At 37.2% G+C, this 20,710-nt stretch overlaps 3 protein-coding genes across 3 annotated transcripts; all 3 read right to left on the bottom strand.

Annotated features, from left to right (window-relative positions):
* Nucleotides 1-10,542: 10,542 nt before the first annotated feature.
* LOC133283904 (uncharacterized) lies at nt 10,543-10,950 on the bottom strand. Its single transcript, XM_061480830.1, has one exon. The coding sequence runs from the start codon at nt 10,870-10,872 to the stop codon at nt 10,606-10,608; it is 267 nt and encodes an 88-aa protein (XP_061336814.1). The 5' UTR covers nt 10,873-10,950; the 3' UTR covers nt 10,543-10,605.
* A 1,584-nt stretch (nt 10,951-12,534) lies between these two features.
* LOC133283905 (uncharacterized) lies at nt 12,535-12,804 on the bottom strand. Its single transcript, XM_061480831.1, has one exon. It carries the CDS (start codon nt 12,802-12,804, stop codon nt 12,535-12,537), a length of 270 nt encoding a protein of 89 aa, XP_061336815.1.
* A 7,129-nt stretch (nt 12,805-19,933) lies between these two features.
* On the bottom strand, nt 19,934-20,710 carry LOC133283879 (uncharacterized). The gene has a single exon (XM_061480804.1). The coding sequence runs from the start codon at nt 20,708-20,710 to the stop codon at nt 19,934-19,936; it is 777 nt and encodes a 258-aa protein (XP_061336788.1).

Here is a 20,710-nt window from a genome sequence, read left to right on the forward strand (position 1 = left end):
TTTAGGCTTTAATATTTCTACAGTGAATGTAGATAAGTTATTTACATTCGTTCTCAAAACAACGTCGTTTTGGGTTAAAAAATAAAATAATTATAATGAAATAGACTATTATAACATTAAAATAAATTATAATTATAAAAATGTCTTGATTTTCGTCTCAAAACGACGTCGTTTTGAGCTGTAGAAAAAACGAACCCTATTTTTTATTATATGAATTTTACCAAAAACAGCGTTGGTTAATTCTACTAACCCCTAGAATTGTGTAGTTTTTGGAATTGATAATAAATCCATCTTTTATTTATCAATTTCTGAATTTTGAGTGTAACATTTCAGTTTCCTCTTCCTTTTTTTCTTTGAACTTTTTAGAAATAATAAGATGATAATTTTTTCGTGTCTCCCTCCAATTTCATTCCAAATCACTCCTCAAAGAACTCGGATCTGAGTGATGGGAATTTTATGTATTTGATTTGTGTTTGAGGTCCACATGCTTTACGAGTTGGCTTATCCTCTTTGCAATCATTTGCAATTTCTTTTTAAGATTTCACATAAGATTTGGCTTCCCCACCTTTTTATTTCCTTAGTAATAACTTAATCTGTATCCAAAATTATGTTATGACTTAATGAAACTTGATTAGTTATTTGACAATTTGGGATTAACTTATATATTTTTAAAAAAGAAGTATTATATGAGAGTCTTTGTTTTCCATTTTTTTATTTGATAAATATATTTTAGAATCTGTGTTATTCAATTTGATTAGTTTTTATTTTCTTTTCTCTATTTGGTTAATCGCACACTCAATAAGTAAACAGTAACACAGAAAAGGTAGCTTGTTTTATGGTTTTGAGTTTGACCCTTTCAAGCAAAAAGCAAATTAGATAAGAGCAGAAACAAAATCACTAATGGACTTGGCTTCAAATCAAAACCACAAAAGGAGAAGAAATAAAGGGGGAGGAAAAAGGCTTGAATTTATGCTTTTACCAAATTGACATCTCATTCTTCTTTTTCTCATCCATCTATTTGATCGATTCTCATTGTGCTTGAAAAGAATAGATAAAGGCTTCTTTTAGCTTAGAGGCTATTCCAAAATGCCATCATAAGCTATGATGTTAGAACATTACAAGTTGGTGGTGTCATTAAGAATCACAACACAGGAAAACAAACTGGTCCTCCCACGTGACCCTCTTGCTGAAGGGTATCTTTATCTCTTCTGTGTATATAGAAAAATCTGGTTCTATTAGTAGAGAAAGCACTTTGGGTCAATGATAAAAATCTTCACCCTCTAAATCACGTAGGGGATTAGTCTCGTCCAAATCGATCAGGATACCCATAGGAATAAAAAATATAAAATAAAATAAAAAATCATTATGAATTGGTAATTATTTCAAGCTCAATCAATAATCTACTAGGGAATAATCAAACAGCCTTTGCATAAAAGATACTTTTCTCTTCCGAATATTGGACACTATCTGACATAATGAATCAGTTCCTTCACAAATTGGACCACTACCATTTCCTTGTTAATATTATGATAATCAACCGGGTCAGGGAAAGAAATGTATTTGCAGGGAATCAGATCTGATTGAGGGCTCATGGCAATTTTTGGAAGAGCCATCCTCTATAATAAATCCGGCATTGGTTGAACCAAATTAGTCGGATAATCAGTGAAAAAGTAAATATATTTTAAAAAATACAATTTTTTTCCAACATTTGTATCCTTGTATGTAAGGCCTGACCGCTTCAAGAATTAATGACTATCCCCACATACTAACACGAGACTTTTCAGTGTACTTTTTCTTCACTCGCACACTTCCCGGGAAAACTTCTCAATAGGTCACCCATCCCAGAATTGTTCTAAGTCAAGCACGCTTAACTGTGGAGTTCTTCCGATCAGGGCTACCGAAAAGCAGATGCATCTTGTTAGTATAGATAGTACAAATTAATTCTTATAAGCTATCCCAAATTGTGCAGTCTCATACCTGCACAGCCTTTGGAATCCCTCTCTTTCGGGTGTCGATTCGATTCATTCATGCATGTAACCCCTGCTGGAAGCCTGTCACGAGCCGCTTCTTGTTCGTACCTCTTCGCACTGACGATCACTCTCCGCCCTCGTCAGCGCTCGGGATGTTACATTGTATGTCTGTAATCACTTTTTGTTAATTTTGACATTTAGTTTGTCTGTTACTTTGAATCTTTACCATATAAATTATAATGTACTATATAAGATTATTATTAGGAACGAGAAAGAGCCAAACTCTTTACGAGTTATTTAGAATTTGACTATCTTGACATCTAAATAAACTAAACTCATGCGAAGACTTTTAGCTTGCATAATAAAAACCAGAACTTGTTTTTACTTTAGTTTAACTCGTATAGTAAATTGTACAAGTTTGAATGTATACATACGACTCTTTCAGGGGTGAACTATCACACTTTCTGTAACCAAGTTGAGTTTTGAGTTTTGGCCTGCAACATGTTTGTTTGCTATTACCATGTACCTGAATCAACTGGCACGAAATTATTCCAATTTAACCAGCGTTCCTACTAGGCTCAACCAAATTGGTGGAGTAATCAAATGAATCTTGTTTGCAAATGATGATTTTGCATCTATAAGCTTGAAAATAGATTAGGAAAATATGATGAAAGTAGGAATATATACATAAACTATATAAGAATAGTTTAGAAACTGAACTATAAAAAAACCTATGGGAAAATTAACTGTTTATTAATATTTTGGGTTGCATTTTTCTTATGTTATGTTGCATTACAGAATTATTTCCTGCAAAAAAAAAATAACTATGTCCTAAGAGTAGCACATAGTTATAATAGTAAAATTATTTTTTTTCTCTTCGCCACGTCAGCCGACAATATTTGAGGAAAGAGAGAAAAAAAGCAGTTTTAATATTATAATTATATACTACTCTTAGTATATAATGTGTGTTTTTTTGCATGAGAGATTTTCTTTTCCAGCAGCACAAAAAGAATGATTTTCCTAATATTTTTTGCATTAATTTCTTACTATTTAGTGCTAAAATTGCACAAAACATATAAGAACAAAAAAAATCACGAAGAAGAAAAAGTATAAATCTCAACTTGAAATATAAAAGGCACAAAACCTTATAAAACTTCTTCCTTTACTTAAATATTGAGGTGATAAATAATTCGCTTGGAACTAGAAAAATTGCAGAACCATTCCTATACCAATTGAGCACAATGACTCCTACTAATTCTGTTCTATATATTGAGTTATTCATGTTTGCTTTAGTGGATCGATAACATGATGATCACCTTCTTTAACAATATCTATAGGAACCCCAACAGCTCATTAGTTTTCTAAAAGACTCAACTGATTGCTAATTGGTTTGCCTTCTCTTCCCCCATTATTTTGCAGAGGACCATTATATTGAAGTGGATGAAGACACCTTAATTTCACTTCGCTTTTCAGCAATATCCTCATAATAGATTCTAGATAATCATACCTTTCAACTGTGACTAAATTGATCTTCCTCCAATTTAGTATGAACCTTTGATTAGACAAATTAATAAAAGAAAAAAAAAGAAGGAAACAGTTGAGAAGGTTGCTGCTGTTATAGTCTGAAATAATCCAAAGATATATATGTACACACACAGATAGATTATAGGGGAAACAAAGAAAAAGAAAAATGTCTTACTTGAGGACCATTGTAATATAGAAGAATTTTTAACTAAAAGCAAATTCTGTATGTTTGACAAGTATTAGGAACATGTCATTTCATGTTCCTAATACTTGTCAACAACATCAACATGATGTTGTTGACAAGTATTACCGACATGAAATGGCATTTTTCTTGCATTGTTGTTATGAGGAATGAAAAACTGCTGTGCAGGTGTAAAAACCGAAATTATCTTTGGGAAATCAATGATGATACATTCTTTAAACATGATCTTAAACTACTAAAAAAACTAAACAAAGAATTACTTGGTTTTGGTAAGATACATATTAAAGGAGGGAAAACATTTTCTCCTTTTAAAGGAGAAAATATTTCTCATGTCAGTGACACATTGTATAAGTGGGTCCCACAAAATAGTGGAAAGAGAAAAAAATTTAAGGTGGGACCCACTTATGCTTTGAGTCACTAACATGAGAGAAATTTTCTCCTTTTAAAGGAGAAAATGTTTTTCCATTAAAGGAACGTGGCCTAATTTTTGTAATTAGGAGAGTTCAGTATTTAAGGAGTAAAGGAAGGATTCACTTAGAAGGGTCATATTCTCATAACGGGATAAATAGTTTTGTGATGCACCTTGCAATTAGACCTTGTTATTTAGATCCAGTTGTTATATCCCTGGTTGCCTATAATTATAAGTGGAATTCCCTACCGGTAGCCAACAACCTATGCACAAATGAAAACACCTAGCTAGATGCCTATGAAATAGTTACGCTCTTAATGGATTTGCTGCAAGAGAATGACCCCATGGGGGATTCTCAATAAGGATGATCCCCCAAAGGGGTGACCTTGGATTTTAATGTGTTTTTGGGATTTTTTTATTGTGATCCAGGACTATGTTACTGTTTTGTGGTACTTTTTCAAAAGGGGTAAAATTTCATCTCATTTATATCCTTTTCTTTTTCCCAAATTCTCCCTCCGTCCTTTTTTCCTCCTATATTTAGAAAAGGAGTTGTTGCTCCGGGACCATAGCAAACAAGCTCGTGTTTTTGACACACTAAGTGGTCCTAAGGGCTTATATAGTGGGAGACATGCTATACTCAGTTAGAGCTGGCCCACACATTACTAGCCCCATACAATTAAGTCCGCAATGTTGAGAAATGATCCAAAATATGGTAACTGCTTCAGCTATAATTTAGGAAAACTGCCACCAGTGAATTAGTTAGGATATTTTATGTGTTCCTAATTTTTCTCTTCCAATATCTGCATGTTAGTTCCACTCTTAATTAGTGGGAGTTGGTTTTTTTTTTTCAGTTATGTAAAATGCTTATTTAAAGGCTTTATTTGTGATTCAATTAAATGTGGCAGAGTACAGTGTCATCTCTGTTTTTATTGCCATCGTTACTTTCTTTTGATTTCTTACAATTGGTATCAAGAGCTCGGTTCTTTCTTCAACTGGGCGTCTAAGATAGTGATTTGGCTCTTTTAAATGGCAACAAACGGGGCTTCTGCTTCACAGCCCTTAATCCCTGTGTTTAATGGGGACAAGTACCAATTCTGGAGCATCAAAATGAAGACATTGTTCAAATCACAAGATTTGTGGGAGCTTGTTGAGGGAGGTGTTCCTGAACATGACGAAGCCACTAGATTGAGGGAGAATAAGAAGAAGGATGCAAAAGCACTTTTCTTCCTTCAACAGGTTGTCCATAAGGATATATTTCCAAGGATTATGGGTGCAACTTCATCCAGGGAGGCATGGCAAATCCTGCAGAAGGAGTTTCAAGGTGATAGTAAGGTTATGGCAATCAAATTGCAGACACTTCGACGGGAGTTTGAAACTGCAATGATGAGGAGAAATGAATCAGTCCAGGAGTTTCTTTCTAGAGTCTCAGCGTTAGTGAGTCAAATGCGAATTTATGGTGAACAATGTAATGATCAAACTGTTGTGGCTAAGGTGTTAAGGAGTTTAACACCTCAATATGATCATGTTGTAGCAGCTATTGAAGAATCAAAGGACCTGACAACTTTCACCTTTGATGAGTTGATGGGTTCTCTACAAGCCCATGTAGCAAGAATCAAACGACCAAATGAACAAGAAGAGGAGAAGACATTTCACATAAAGGGGGAGCCTTCAACAGTAGAAAAGTTCAAGCGTGATGGTGAAACATCTTGGAGAGGAGGAAGGACTGCAGGCCGAGGACGTGGAAGAGGTGGAAGCCAAGGTATTCAATGTTTTAACTGTAAGCGTTATGGGCATATTCAAGCAAAGTGTTGGTCAAAACCAAATCAAGCAAATTATGCAGAGGAAGTTGAAAATGGAGAAGAAGAAGAAGATTACAGGTTGTTCATGGCAATGATGGAAGATGACTCAGACAAGCAGAATATTTGGTTCGTAGACAGTGGATGCTCGAATCACATGACATGCATCAAAACCTTATTTGAAGAGCTGGATGAAAGCTATAAGAAAGAAGTCAGACTTGGTGACAGCAAATGTATTCAAATTGAAGGACAGGGAATAGTTGCATTACGAAACAACAATGGTAAAATTAATTACTTGTGCAATGTATTCTTCGTTCCAGTTTGTCTCAAAGCCTGTTAAGTGTTGGACAGTTGATCACTAGTGGATATACTGTGGTATTTGATGATTCTTCATGTCTAATTAAAAGCAAGGAGACAGGTCAAGAAGTGATGAAAACAAGCATGACAAAGAACAAACTATTTCCGGTGGACTTTTCTAACTTGGAAAGTTGTGTGATGATAGCAAAAGAAGATGCATAGACAAAGCTTTGGCATAGGAGATATGGGCATCTTAACTTCAAAAGTTTAAAGCTGCTGCAGCAAAAAGAAATGGTAAGAGGAATTCCCAAGCTTGAAATTTGGAGGTACGTGAAGCATGCATTTATGGAAAACAAAGTAAGAAGCCCTTTCCTACAGAGAAGGCGTGGAGGGCATCAACCAATCTAGAATTAATCCATGCAGACTTGTGTGGACCAATGAAGACGGAGACACTTGGAGGAAGTCATTTTTTCATGCTTTTAACTGATGATCACAGTCGAATGAGTTGGGTCTATTTTCTGCAAAGCAAAGCTGAGGCATTCGAAGCTTTCAAGAAATTTAAACTTCAAGTTGAGAAGCAAAGTGGCCAGCATATCAAGGTATTAAGAACTGATCGAGGCGGAGAGTTCAATTCAAAAGCATTTAACTCCTTTTGTGAAGATCATGGTATTCACCGAGAGCTCACAGCTCCTTACACTCCAGAACAAAATGGTGTGGCCGAGCGAAAAAATCGAACTGTGGTGGAGATGGCACGAAGTATGATTCAAGAGAAGGGGCTGCCCAAAATTTTTTGGGGAGAAGCTATTGCCACGGCTGTATATCTCCAGAAAATTTCACCAACAAAAGCCGTTCCAAATCAAACTCCTTATGAAGTGTGGACTGGTAGAAAACCAGGGGTAAGCCACTTAAAAGTCTTTGTATGCATTGCTTATACTTTAATTGACTCACAAATCCGCAGCAAACTTGATGCAAAAGCCATAAAATGTGTCTTTGTTGGTTATTCAACTAGCTCTAAAGCTTACCAACTTTATAATCCCTTGAATGGAAAGATCATTATTAGTAGAAATGTGATATTCAATGAGGAAGGAGGATGGACATGGAGAGAAGATAATAAGGGAGGCATTCATCTTGAAGAATTGGCCATAGAAGAAGAGCAATCCAATGCTGAAGAAGAGCAAGACAGTGGTGATAATTTACTTCAAACTCCACCCAACACCCCAGGGAGCTCCAACATCTCTACACCAACAATGTCTTCATCAAGTAATGGAATGACTACAGATTCGTTTGAAGAAGTAGGGCCACAAGGTTATAGATCTTTGAGAGATATTTATGAAGCATCACAAGCTTTGTTTGTAGCTGATCCATATTGCTTTGAGGAAGCAATCACAAAAACAGAATGGAAGAAGGCCATGGAAGAAGAATTAGAAGCAATAGAAAGGAATGAAACTTGGGAGCTGGTTGATTTACCTAAGGGCGAGAAGGCAATTGGAGTCAAGTGGGTGTTTAGAACAAAGTACAATGCAGATGGAAGTATACAGAAACACAAAGCAAGGTTGGTGGCAAAGAGTTATGCTCAACAACATAGAGTTGATTATGAAGATACTTTCTCTCCCGTTGCACGCTTTGAAACGGTAAGAACTCTCTTGGCACTTGCTGCATAATTAAATTGGAGTGTGTATCAGTTTGATGTCAAATCAGCCTTTCTTAATGGTGAGCTAGGAGAAGAAGTCTATATAATGCAACCTATAGGATTTGTTGTTCAAAATGAAGAAGATAAAGTGTACAGGCTAAAGAAAGCTCTTTATGGGTTGAAACAGGCCCCAAGAGCATGGTATGAAAAAATTAATTCTTACTTCTTTGAGAATGGCTTTAATAGAAGCAAAAGTGAGCCCACACTTTATATTAAAAGGGAAGGTAAAGAGATCCTGTTTGTTAGTCTTTATGTAGATGATATGATTTACACGGGCTCATCAACTCTCATTGTTGGACAATTCCAAGAAAATATGAAGAAGAGGTTTGAAATGTCAGATTTGGGTTTACTGCATTACTTTCTTGGAATAGAAGTGAAGCAAGTGAAGAATGGCATCTTTGTCTCACAAAAGAAGTATGCAACTGATCTATTAAAAAGATTTCATTGACTGGTTGCAAAACAGCTGCCACACCAATGAATACGAATGAAAAATTGCTCTTGGATGATGGTACTGAAGAAGCCAACATACAGCAATACAGAAGTTTGGTAGGTGGTCTCATTTATTTAACTCATACTAGGCCTGACATCTCTTATTCGGTTGGAGTAATATCCAGGTTCATGCACACTCCCTCAAAGCATCATTATGGAGCTGCAAAACGAATTCTTCGATATGTAGCAGGAACTCTGGATTTCGGAATATGGTATGAGCAGGTGAAGCAATGTAGCCTTATTGGATACACTGATAGTGATTGGGCAAGATGCATGGAAGATCGTAGAAGCACTACAGGGTATGTATTCAACCTTGGATCTGGTGCAGTTTCATGGACTTCAAAAAAATAGGCCACTGTTGCACTATCATCTTCAGAAGCTGAGTTTATGGCAGCAACTGCAACAGCATGCCAAGCAATTTGGCTAAAAAGAATATTGGAGGATCTTGGACAGGAACAAAAGGAAGTAACAAAAGTATATTGTGATAACAAATCCACAATAGCCATGACACAAAATCATGTGTTTCACGGTAGGACCAAGCACATTGACATAAGGGCATATTTTATCAGAGACTTGGTTGTTGAAGGAAAGATAAGTCTTCAATATTGCAGCACTGAAGAACAAATTGCTGATATCCTCACAAAACCACTTGCGAGAGGCAGACATGAGCAATTGAGGAATTTACTTGGTGTATGTGATTTTGGATCAAAGGGGAGTGTTGAGAAATGATCCAAAATACAGCTATAATTTCGGAAAACTGCCACCAGTGAATTAGTTAAGATATTTTATGCATTCCTAATTTTTCTCTTCCAATATCTGCACGTTAGTTCCACTCTTAATTAGTGGGAGTTGGTTTTTTTTTTCAGTTATGTAAAATGCCTATTTAAAGGCTTTATTTGTGATTCAATTAAATGTGGCAAAGTACAGTTTCATCTCTGTTTTTATTGCCATCGTTACTTTCTTTTGATTTCTTACACGCAAGGGGTATAGTTAAGTAAAGTAAATCAATTGAGCACTTAAGTTTGAAATATTTAAGCGTGAATGATGGTGAAATTCTACGTCAGTTAGAAGTGAATCAAGTGAGAACTATATAAATACAAAAAATATATAGACCTATAACCTTAAGGTTTTGAGTTAAGTAAAATATGAGTACCATTCTTAAGAGTAAGGGATGTAATCAAGTAAACTATACAAGCAGAAACTTCTATTATTGATGTATGAAATAGGATCTTTGGGCGGAGAACGGTAAGGCCACCTACAACCTCAATGTTTTAAGTTGAAATATGATATTAGGCCACTTATTGTGGTTTGTGTCATTTGACCTTGTGGTGGAGGTATTCTTTGAAAAAAGTTTTGGGCTCCTCGTATCATTCCTAAGAGTAAGGGATGTAATCAAGTAAACCATAGAAACAGACACTTCTACTATTGATGTAAGAAATGTATGAGATGACCAAACTAGTAAGCCAAAGAAGCGGCCAAATATTGGTTAAAACCAATGGCAGGGTTGAATATGATAGCTAGTGGTTTTGGATAGCCGGATAGGTAAACCAATGGGTTTCGCTATTGAATAAAGTTAACCTAATACATGTTCAGTCATTAGTATTAGAACCACGTGTCTTTGTCACCCAAGCGTCATTTTCCTGGTTTGCTACAAGTCATGTTTTATTTCAAGACAAGGCGCACGCGGTTGTATCCATTGATAATTTGATATTATATGTTATGAGGCTAAAAGGATAGAATCGCCGCATAAAATTACTAGGCCTCAGCAATATTATATGATACATAATCAGCAATTGAATAGATGACAGGATTTGTTAATATTTTCGTGTAATTATGTGTTAGTTTGAGCATCACAACTATTTATGTAAAAACATTTTTAAGGGTGTTGTTATCTTCAGGGGTGTTTGCTAACTTTTATTTTTTAACGATAAATTAATACATTATTAAGTTCTATCGTAAAAAACTTTATAACGACACCAGGTCAAATTCTAATTCAGAAAAATGAAACTTTAATTGGCCATTAACTGGTTAATTTTCATACTAGCTAGTTTTGTTTTTTTTTAAGATATTCAAATCGGTTACAAAAGACAAACATAACAATACTTCGTTTACTATACAAAAATACAAAGCCAAAATGGCATAAATCTGAGGCCCTGTTTATGTTTCGTAGCCTAGCTTAAAAAAAAAAAAAATCAAAATGTTTCTCTCTACTTACGACCCTTAATGTTCTAGTTAGGACCCCAGCAACTTAAATACATAACAGTTCTTAAGGACTCCTCTGACTGCTTCACCTTCTCACCCTTTAGTCTGCTACAACTAGAAACCATAGCAGAAGAGGAAAGCTTCTTTGTCTGTGACAACGATCCAACATGGTTTTTCACATGTTTTTGTGCAGACCTTAAAGCGTAGTTCCACCTGCATACGCCCTGGTCCTTCAAGGCCTCAACAATTCCAACACTAGCTGCCACAATCCAAGCTCTGTGTGCTGAACTCATCTTGCAGTGTTTCTTAAGATCAAAACTATTGTTAGATTTTCTTTTGGATGACAGAAAATAACTGAAAGTTGATAGTAATGTAACGTGATAGCCGGAAGAACACTAGTTGATTTAGATGTTTGATGAAGCAAATGGAGAGAAGGCGTTGCTTATATACAGGGAAGCTTAAGATTCCAAGGTAAGTAGATACCAAATTTTTGGAAAAACCAGTGGCAGGGAAAACCAGTGGTTTTTGGTGGGGTTAAGGAAACTAGTTGATTATTGATATTGTGGGCTAATGATGAATCCTCCTTTGTAGGACCACGTGTCTGTGTCACTTCACGTATGTGCCAGTGCCACCTAGTTTCGTAGCTATTGCTAAGAGCAAATTTGCTCTGGCTTCGTCTGAGGACAACAACGCACGCACATGGTTTGCATCTTATTACATAAAATCAATCAACTATTGAAATCTCGAACTGGACCCTATGTAATTGGAAAATTAACTGCAAGCGCTGCAATTCTGATTTTGTGTTTCTAATTTTTATGGATCAATAGTCACTAATGTCAAAATCATGAATGGGTAAAAGCTATGTTGTGGTAATAGTGTGAACAAATTCAATGCTTTCGTACGATGCTTTAAGCCTCTGTTTTTAACCTAAACCAATGAACTCAAGGAAAAATATAAGGATCCAAATTATTGTTGTCAAACCAAATCAATGATTCCACTCTTACAATTTTTCTAACATATTCTGTTAATTATTTGATTAAGTCCATTGTGATGATATTGTGTTTTGGGCTTATGGCATCTAATTAAATTAGATCTAGTTGGACAATAATATAGGTTTTGATGTCACTTTAGTTTCCACGATGGATGAACCTAGCGGATATATACTCTTTTAGTTAAGGATTTCTGGCTAAGTCTCCTTTCTAGCGTATTCAGTATGGGGTTTTTGACTTTATGTGTTGTCTACGCTTCCATTACAAAGGCTATCAAGAGCACACAATAGGTAATAGGGAGAAAGACCTTAACATTAAGTTTCCTCGTTTGTGATGGCCCAACAAGGCACATTTTGATATTTTACAATCACATGCATCATCCATATATCTTGCATCCACAAACCAAATTTTTATCCTCTTTTAATTTTACATGGTAGTGAAATTCTTGATAAATCAAATTTGTAAGGTTTGAATTGCTTTTACTTGGTCGTATTGCTTTCTTGTAACTTTGATCAATGATCATCATTCTTGATATTTTTTCACTGGATAAACAAATTTGAAATTGATTCAAAATCCTATTTTGACCAAACTCAGCTTATTGAGAACGTGAAGTATTTTCTTAACCTCTCTTCATCTACTTCTCTATAAATATAAGCAGTTTGTAATTTTGCATTCTTCAGTTTGCTTCTTAATTTTGCATTGTAAGCATGGGAGTGGGAAAGCATATATGTTGGAACGATCCACATATGAAAGTGTGAATGTTGATGAACTAGTACAAACCAAATATGTATGAAAGTTTTTCCAACTTGAGAAAAACTGATTTTGCAAGTTGCAAGTTTCAACTATCATTTTTAATTATTACATTAGTTTGTCACACAATCCAATAAGGCAATAGAAATCTCAGCCCTCAGTTTTTGTTGGCCAAGCTTCAAAGAACAAAAATTCTATCCCTATTTCCCTTGTTCTCTAATTGGGACCCCAGCAGCTTAAGTACATAACAGTCCTTAAGGACTCCTCTGACTGCTTGACCTTCTCACCCTTTAGTCTGCTACAAGTAGTAGAAACCATAGCAGAAGAGGAAAGCTTATTTGACAATGACAACGATCCAACATGGCTTTTCACATGTTGTTGAGCTGACTTCAAAGCATTATTCCACCTGCAGACACCCTGGTCCTTCAAGGCCTCTACAACTCCAACACTAGCTGCCACAATCCAAGCTTTTCGTGCTGAATTCATCTCTTAAATGCTTCTCTGATCAATACTCTCTTTGCTTTTCTTGATGATAGAAAATAACTGGAGTTGATTGTATTGTAACGTAATTGTTAAAGAAAATTGGCAGATTTTGGAGGTTTGATGAAGCAAAATGAAGAGAAGGGGTTACTTATATAAAGGTAAGCTCAATATTCTATAGTTGGTAGAGGTAACTAAATGCCAAAATTTTTGAAAAACCAGGGGCAAGTGATGCCAGTGGTTTTTGTTTTTGTGGGGGGTAAGCAATAGCAAACTATTATATTGCGGGCTCATGATGGATCTTCCCTTGTAGGACCACATATCTGTATCTGCATCATGGATTATAAAATCTAGGATAACGAAGCTTACTCTTTTGAAGTGTCTATTTATTATTTTGTTTTGAATGAAAAGATTGTTTTAATTAAAAATTAATCTTTGAATATTTAAAACCAAACTTTGAAGAGTTAGGTGATAGAAGAAGAAATCAAACATCACATAGTTAAGTGAAAGAAAAAAAAATGATTTTAAAACAGTAATGTCACGGAATTTATGAAGGACCATGAAAGTAAAATGCATTTTATCCTAAAATCACTCAACTATAGACTCTGGCGTCTGGGAAGATAATTCAAATGGCCTGTCCTTTACTTTTTTTAAGCCATTAAAATAACTCGACGATAAACCAATAATGTGTAACTTAGCAACTGTGAAGATAATTCAAATGGCCTGTTTTATCCTTTACTTTTTTTAAGCCATTAAAATAACTCGACGATAAACCAATAATGTGTAACTTAGCAACTAGTTAAGTAGTGCCCCAAGGTTAGCTCAGTTGGCAGCTGAGCTTCTAAGGGATTGCTAGTTTCTTGGAAAAATTTTGGGGTAGTCTCGTCTTTTCTCCGATTGCGAAGCTTAGTGCACCGACTGTTACAATGAGGGGCTAGCCCAAACGGGCCGTACCCCGAGGGCATGGTGTCCGGAGAAGGTTGAATGGGGATACCTCCTGGCAATGTACCAAAAAAAAAAGAGTAAACACCCTTTTTAGTCCCTGTCAATATCTACGAAGTCCTTTTTAGTCCCTAACAATAAAAAAGGACCAAATTAGTCCCTGAAATTACAAAAAAAAGGTCATGTCTTGCTACCAAACAAAAAAAATAGTGCATTTCTTGGTTTACCAAAAAAAAAAAAGTAGCGCATGTCTTGCTACCAAACAAAAAAAAAGTAGTGCATGTCTTCTTGTTGATTTAGTTCATATTTAAATTAATTTGTTTTATATTAAAATATTTTTTAATTATATTTTATATGAGAAAATTTAATTTTTGTTATAATTAATTAAATTTAAAGATATTATTATAACATTGTTTAATTTTATATTTTTATTCAATAAAAATAAATTTAACCTCAAATTAAAAATTATATAATTTGATACAATATTATCAAATTAATCATAAAAATTAAACCATGTAGGTCTATATATCTTTTGTACTTATATAGTTCTCACTTAATTCACTTCTAACTGACATGCACTACTTCATATGTATCTTTTAGTTAAAAGACTCAATTGATTGCTAATTGGTTTGCCTTCTCTTCCCCCATTATTTTGCAGAGGACCATTATATTGAAGTGGATGAAGACACCTTAATTACACTTCGCTTTTCAGCAATATCCTCATAATATATTCTACATAATCATACCTTTCAACCGTGACTAAATTGATCTTCCTCCAATTTAGTATGAACCTTTGATTAGATAAATTGATAAAAGAAACAGTTGAGAAGGTTGCTGCTGTTATAGTCTGAAATAATCCAAAGATATATATGTACACACACAGATAGATTGAGGGGGGGGGGGGGGGGGGGGGGGGGGGGGGGGGGAATGTCTTACTTGAGGACCATTGTAGTATAGAAGAATTTTAACTAAAAGCAAATTCTCAGTGTTTGTCAAGTATTAGGAACATGAAATGGCATTTTTCTTGCATTGTTGTTATGAGGATATGAAAAACTGTTGTGCAGGTGTAAAAACCGAAATTATCTTTGGGAAATCAATGATGATGCATTCTTTTTTTGAAAAGCAAACAGGAAACAGAAAAACAAAAAAAACAGAAATTAGGAACACCTCCTAGACCAAACTACTCCTACATAGTCCCTTTCAAGTTTGTCACGACAACCAGAAGGAGGCGAGTCAAACTCTTGTAAAGACCAATCAAAGGAGTAGGCAAAAGAGGCCATCCAATCGGCAACCCCATTCCCTTCCCTATGAATATGGGAAATTCTAACCCTCTAATTCCAATCCAGCATATTCCTTATGCGCAAGACCAAGTTAGAGGCTGGATGATGAGAGCTGCACCCTTCTCTTATGAAATACTGGGCTACTAAGGAATCACCTTCAAGCCAGACAAAACGGAAACCTTTCCTCCAAGCTATCTCAAGCCCAAGGAGACAACTCCAAAGTTCTGCTAACAAAACATTACCACAGCCAAGATTTTTACAAAAGCCAACAAGCCACCTTCCACTAGCATTTCTGAATACACCCCCACAAGCAGAAGCTTCTCCATTATTCATACTTGACCCATCCACATTGAGCTTAACCCAAGGGTCCGAAGGAAAAACCCAAGAAACTAATTTCTCTTTATTCGAGTTAGTCTCAAGACCAGCAACCCGAAGCGTGTTTTCTGACCAAGAAAAATCTTCACCATAGACCATAGCAGCTCAAAAAGTGCCATAAGCAGGAACAGAAGATCCCTGAAAAATTTTCTTATTCATAGCTTGCCAAATGAAACAGGAAATGATACCAAAACAGAAGAGGCCATGATGGCAAATTGGACCAATTACGATCCTCAGAGATATTGGACAACACCCATTGCTGAAGATTAAGAGAGAAAAAATCCTCCCAAGCCTCTCGCTTAACTGCAATCTCCCACACTTTTTTTGCTGCAATACAATCTCTAACCGCATGTAAGGAAGTTTCCGTAAAACAATTGCACAGATGACATATATCTAAACCCGCCATGTGTCGTCTGCAACGCCTTTCATTTGTCAAAATTTTATCTCCTAACAACAGCCAAAGGAACGTACGAATCCGTTCAGGTCCATGCCACTGCCAAACGCGATTCCAAGGTAAATTGGTAGATTCCTCGTCACCCCTGGATATGGCCATATAAGCGGACTTCAGCGAAAAACTCCCATAAGATGTCCTTGTCCACAAAATCCGGTCATGACCATTAACATCTGAAGGAGGAAGGATGTTATTAATACGAGCATTGACGTGATCGGGCAGACTCTACTGGAAAGCCCCCCACATCCAACTTCCGGAGGATGAGACAAGATCAGAGACCATTAGCTGATGATTTATCTGAGAGGGATCAGAAATAGCAGCATAGGATGAGAGCGCACCACAACCCGGAACCCACGGGTCATCCCAAAAATGAGTAGAATTTCCATTACCTAGCAAAATTCTGGAATGCTGTAATATCACAGGCCAAGACGAGACAATTGCTTTCCAAAGAGAAGAGCTATTCCGAGTAGCAGAAATATTAGAAACCAAATCAGACTGAACTTTATACTTGCTCTTTAAAACTCTAGCCTAAAGCGCGTCTGGATTAGAAAGGATCCCATAACCAATTTTCATAATAAAAGCCCTGTTAACTTCCTTCATTTTCCTCAGACCCAGCCCTCCATGATCTTTATCCATGCACAACTGATCCCACGCAACCAGATGAGGACGAGTAGATGCTCTATTAGAACCCCACAAAAACCTCCTAATATGTTTCTCAATATCATTGCAGATTCCGAGAGAAACAACAGAAACTTGCATTGTGTAGGCTGGAATAGCTGAGAGAACAGCTTTCGAAAGTGTAATTCTTCCTGCTAGAGAAAGACTGGTGTGGTTCCAGGCATTAATCCTAGATTGAACTCGATCGAGGATATGACTGAAAGTCGCCCTCCCAACTCTGCGATGATGAAGAGGAATACCCAAATACTTTCCAAGATCCACCGTCCTTGAGAAGCCCAACTCACCACTAAGTTCCTCTGCCAAAACATGATTCACATTATGGGAGAAGAGAATTTTTGTTTTTTCATGGTTTACCTTTTGACCAGAAGAAAGACAAAAATCATCTAGCACCTTGGAAATGGTTTGGGCCTGAACAAAGGATGGATCCGCACAAAGAATAAGATCATCCGCAAAAAAGAGGTGAGAAATGGGAGGAGCATTCCTCCTCAACATGATCAGCTTCCAGCACTTTTGCCTAACTGCATGGGAAATAAGATGACCAAGTCACTCCATACAAAGAATAAATAAATATGGGGACAAAGGGTCACCCTGTCTAAGCCCCCTGGATGGGAAAAACTCCTGAGTTGTAGTACCATTCCAAAGAACATTCATCGAACAAGAAGAAACACACCACATAACAAGATTAATGAGATTTGGGGGGAGTCCCACATCCTAAAGAGTATCTCGGAGAAAGTCCCAGCTAATTCTGTCATAAGCTTTCTCCAAATCCACCTTAATCATCATCCAACCTTTGGCGCCTTTCTTTGACCTCATAGAGTGAATAATTTCCTGAGCAATAATTACATTATCTGTCCCTTGCCTTCCTTTGATGAAACTACACTGGTTAGGCATAACAATTTTATCCATCTGCAATTTCAAACAGTTAGCAATAAGCTTAGTAATAGTCTTATAAATAACATTACAAAGGCTAATGGGCCGGAAATCTTTAAGGGATTGAGGTGAAGTTATCTTCGGGATCAGGAAAATAAGAGTTTGATTAATATCCCGAATTTTTTGGGGATTAGTAAACACATCTTTCACCAGATCACAAACAGAGCTTCCTACAGTATCCCATTGAGATTGGAAAAATAGACTATGAAGACCGTCCACCCCTGGAGCTTTGTGAGGTCCCATGGAAAAAACTGTACTCCTAATCTCCTCATTCGAAGGAATGCTACCAATATGAATGTTGTACTCTTGCACAAGGTGAGGAAAATAGCCTCTAATTGGAAGCCCAGGTCTAGCAGTATTATCCTCTTTAAACAAATTACGATAATACTCAACCGCCATATTCATCAGAATAGAGGGATCACCAATCCAATCACCCGCATCATTTTTCAGAGCATCAATACGATTTCTCCTCCTCCTAGCAACTGTAGTAGAATGGAAGAATTTCGTATTCCGGTCACCATATTTCAACCAGCTAGCCCTAGACCGCTGAAACCAAGTAAGATCCTCCCGAATATAAATGAGATTCAACTGACGCCAAAGATCTTTCTGCAGAATTTCTAGAGCATGGCAAGGATGGTGACTAAGACTACGGTCAATACCCCTTAGTCTAGCCTGAAGATTATTCTTAAGCTTGGCATCTTCCCTAAAGCACTCCCTATGCCAGTGAGAAGCATTCGATCGAAAAGTTTCACTAGCTGGGCCCCAACCTGTACTCCCATTCCAACACTCCTGCACTAGGCCAGGGAAATCCTCATGAGTGAGCCAGGCTGCCAGAAATCTAAATGGACGGCTCCCTCCAGGATGGTGAGGAGAAGGACCCTCCCAGAGAAGAAGAGGTCTATGATCCGAGCAGTAGCAGAGAAGATGAGTCACAACCCTGTCAGGAAAGATGAGTCACAACCCTGTCAGGAAAGGACAATTGCCACTGCTCATTCGCACAAACTCTATCAAGACGTTCCTTCAATCTGCCTCTATGCCAAGTGAAAGCAGGCCCCTAATGACCCAAGTCTTCCAGATTGCAGTTCATAATACAATTTTGGAAATCATAAATACTCCTCCAATCTGGCGGGCCACCTCCCTCCTTTTCTGCTGCATGCAAATAAGAATTGAAATCTCCCAAAATGCACCAAGCCTCCGAGGTTTGTTGTTGTAACCTTCCTAGAGCATCCCACAAAGACACTCTCTCAAGACGCCGTGGACTGGCATAAACAAAAGTAACAACTTCCTCCTTCCTCCTATTACGCCAACAAATTTTTAAATGGATAAACTGACGATGAGACTCTAAAATCTGAATTTGAGCTTCATCATCATTCCATAACACCCACAGACCACCAGAAAAACCTTGAGGATGAGCCATAACATGCTTTTGAAAGCCAAAGCCTTTCACCACCTTCTGAGCACGGTCAGCTCCGATACGAGTTTCAAGCAAAGCCATAACTTGAATATTAAAATGACGAGACAAGTCCCTAATAAGGGGAGAAAAACCTTTTTTTTCCAGCCCCCTGCAATTCCAAACACACACACTCATCAAAAAACCACAAAAATAATGAGAAAGGATGAAAATACCCTGTCATTAGACTTTGGGGAGATCAAAACTATCCCCCATCACCGAGGGTACATCAGCAGGTCTCAAACTAGCATTCAAAGCCTCAACATCCTTCGAGCTGGAAAGAGTAACCGGACTCTTGTTGTCATGCGTTATTATGGAAATATCAACCCCATCCTCCTCTTTACCGGAATCCGAGGGAGTTACCACATGTGGAGGAGATGATGTAGAAGAGAGAACAAAGAGACTTTCTGCCATTAATGTCCATTGCTGAAATTTTTTTCGCCGAACTTGAAGCAATGAACGGCTTATCCCTTTGCTTAAAACTCTTTGGGACAATAGATAAGGCAACTGCCTTTTTATTCCTGTTAATTTCATCACGTAACTCTTTCTTTTTTTTCCATTTTGCGACAAAGTAGAAGACTTGGAAACGGTAGCCTCTTGTGGCCGAGACAAAATCCTTTCTTCTACCTGAGGAATAACAGTACCTTTTTGAACAACTGGCATAAGCTCAGGGCCACTTAGATTTTGATTTGGCATAGAGGGTCCCACCAAATTTGTAACTGTATTTGAACTAGGGAGAATAGCTGCTGAAAGATGACGTTTATCACGAGGAAAATTTGAAATCTTATTATTTAAACCCTTTTTCAAATCAGCACTAGCGGTTACCTTAGAGGGGCCATGCTTATCATTAATGATTTGAATATTCTCGTAATTAACATCATGATTAGCATTAACTTCGTTAGAAATAACTGAAAATCTTGATCCAGCCGTTGAAGACGCCAACTTTGAAGCTCCAGAACCGTTATTTTTTGCATTAATCATTGTAGCCGATTTAATTCCCACATGATTATCGGGTTTCTGCTGCTTGATTTAAGCTGGACGTGAAACATAATGATTTATTCCTTGAGCATTAATTCTCCTTTGGCCAGTTGTAACAGATGACCCCTGATTCCCGGCTGCATTGATTGCGGTAGCATTGATTGCGGCTGTCTCCATGGTAGCTTTTGCCTTCCTTCCCCGTTGACTCCTTTGGACAATCATCCAAGAACCAAAAGCTTCACCTTCTGCCATCTCACGCCTGACACCATTGTTAACAACCTCTGCACGGACATCCTTTTGGTGAGAATGACTATCGGTTGACACCGAAACCCAAGAACAAGTGTCACGCCTATGCCCATACTTACCACATGCAAAGCAGATCATGTGAAGGCCTTCGTACCCTACCGTATAAACCTTATTGATGAGATTGAATTTAGACAAGAAGCCTTTACTGAGATCTACTTCTACGCAAATACGCGCAAACTTGGCCCTTTCCGTAACAACCCCATCACCAGCATCACTTTTACGTATAGAGTTCCTATCAATCTTCAGTGTTTTCCCAAATAGATCACCTATGTTCCGCAAATGTTGGGAGGTATAGAACTCCATAGGTAACCCCGAAATACGGATCCGAACATCTAATTTTTTAAGGTTGTCCTCGTAAGGATCAAATAATGGCCGCCACCGTTGAACAGAAACATAATGGTCTGCCACAATCCAAGGCCCTTCCTCCAAAATAAAGTTGTAGTCATTTAAATCCGCAAAACGAAACAAAAAGTAATCGTTCTCCATATCAATGAACTCATGTGTCCCCGACAGATTCCACAT

Source organism: Gastrolobium bilobum, unplaced genomic scaffold (genome assembly GCF_033153095.1).
Source record: "Gastrolobium bilobum isolate Gb01-03AN ecotype WA unplaced genomic scaffold, APGP_CSIRO_Gbil_v1 utg28738, whole genome shotgun sequence".
In the NCBI taxonomy this organism is placed as follows: Eukaryota; Viridiplantae; Streptophyta; class Magnoliopsida; order Fabales; family Fabaceae; genus Gastrolobium; species Gastrolobium bilobum.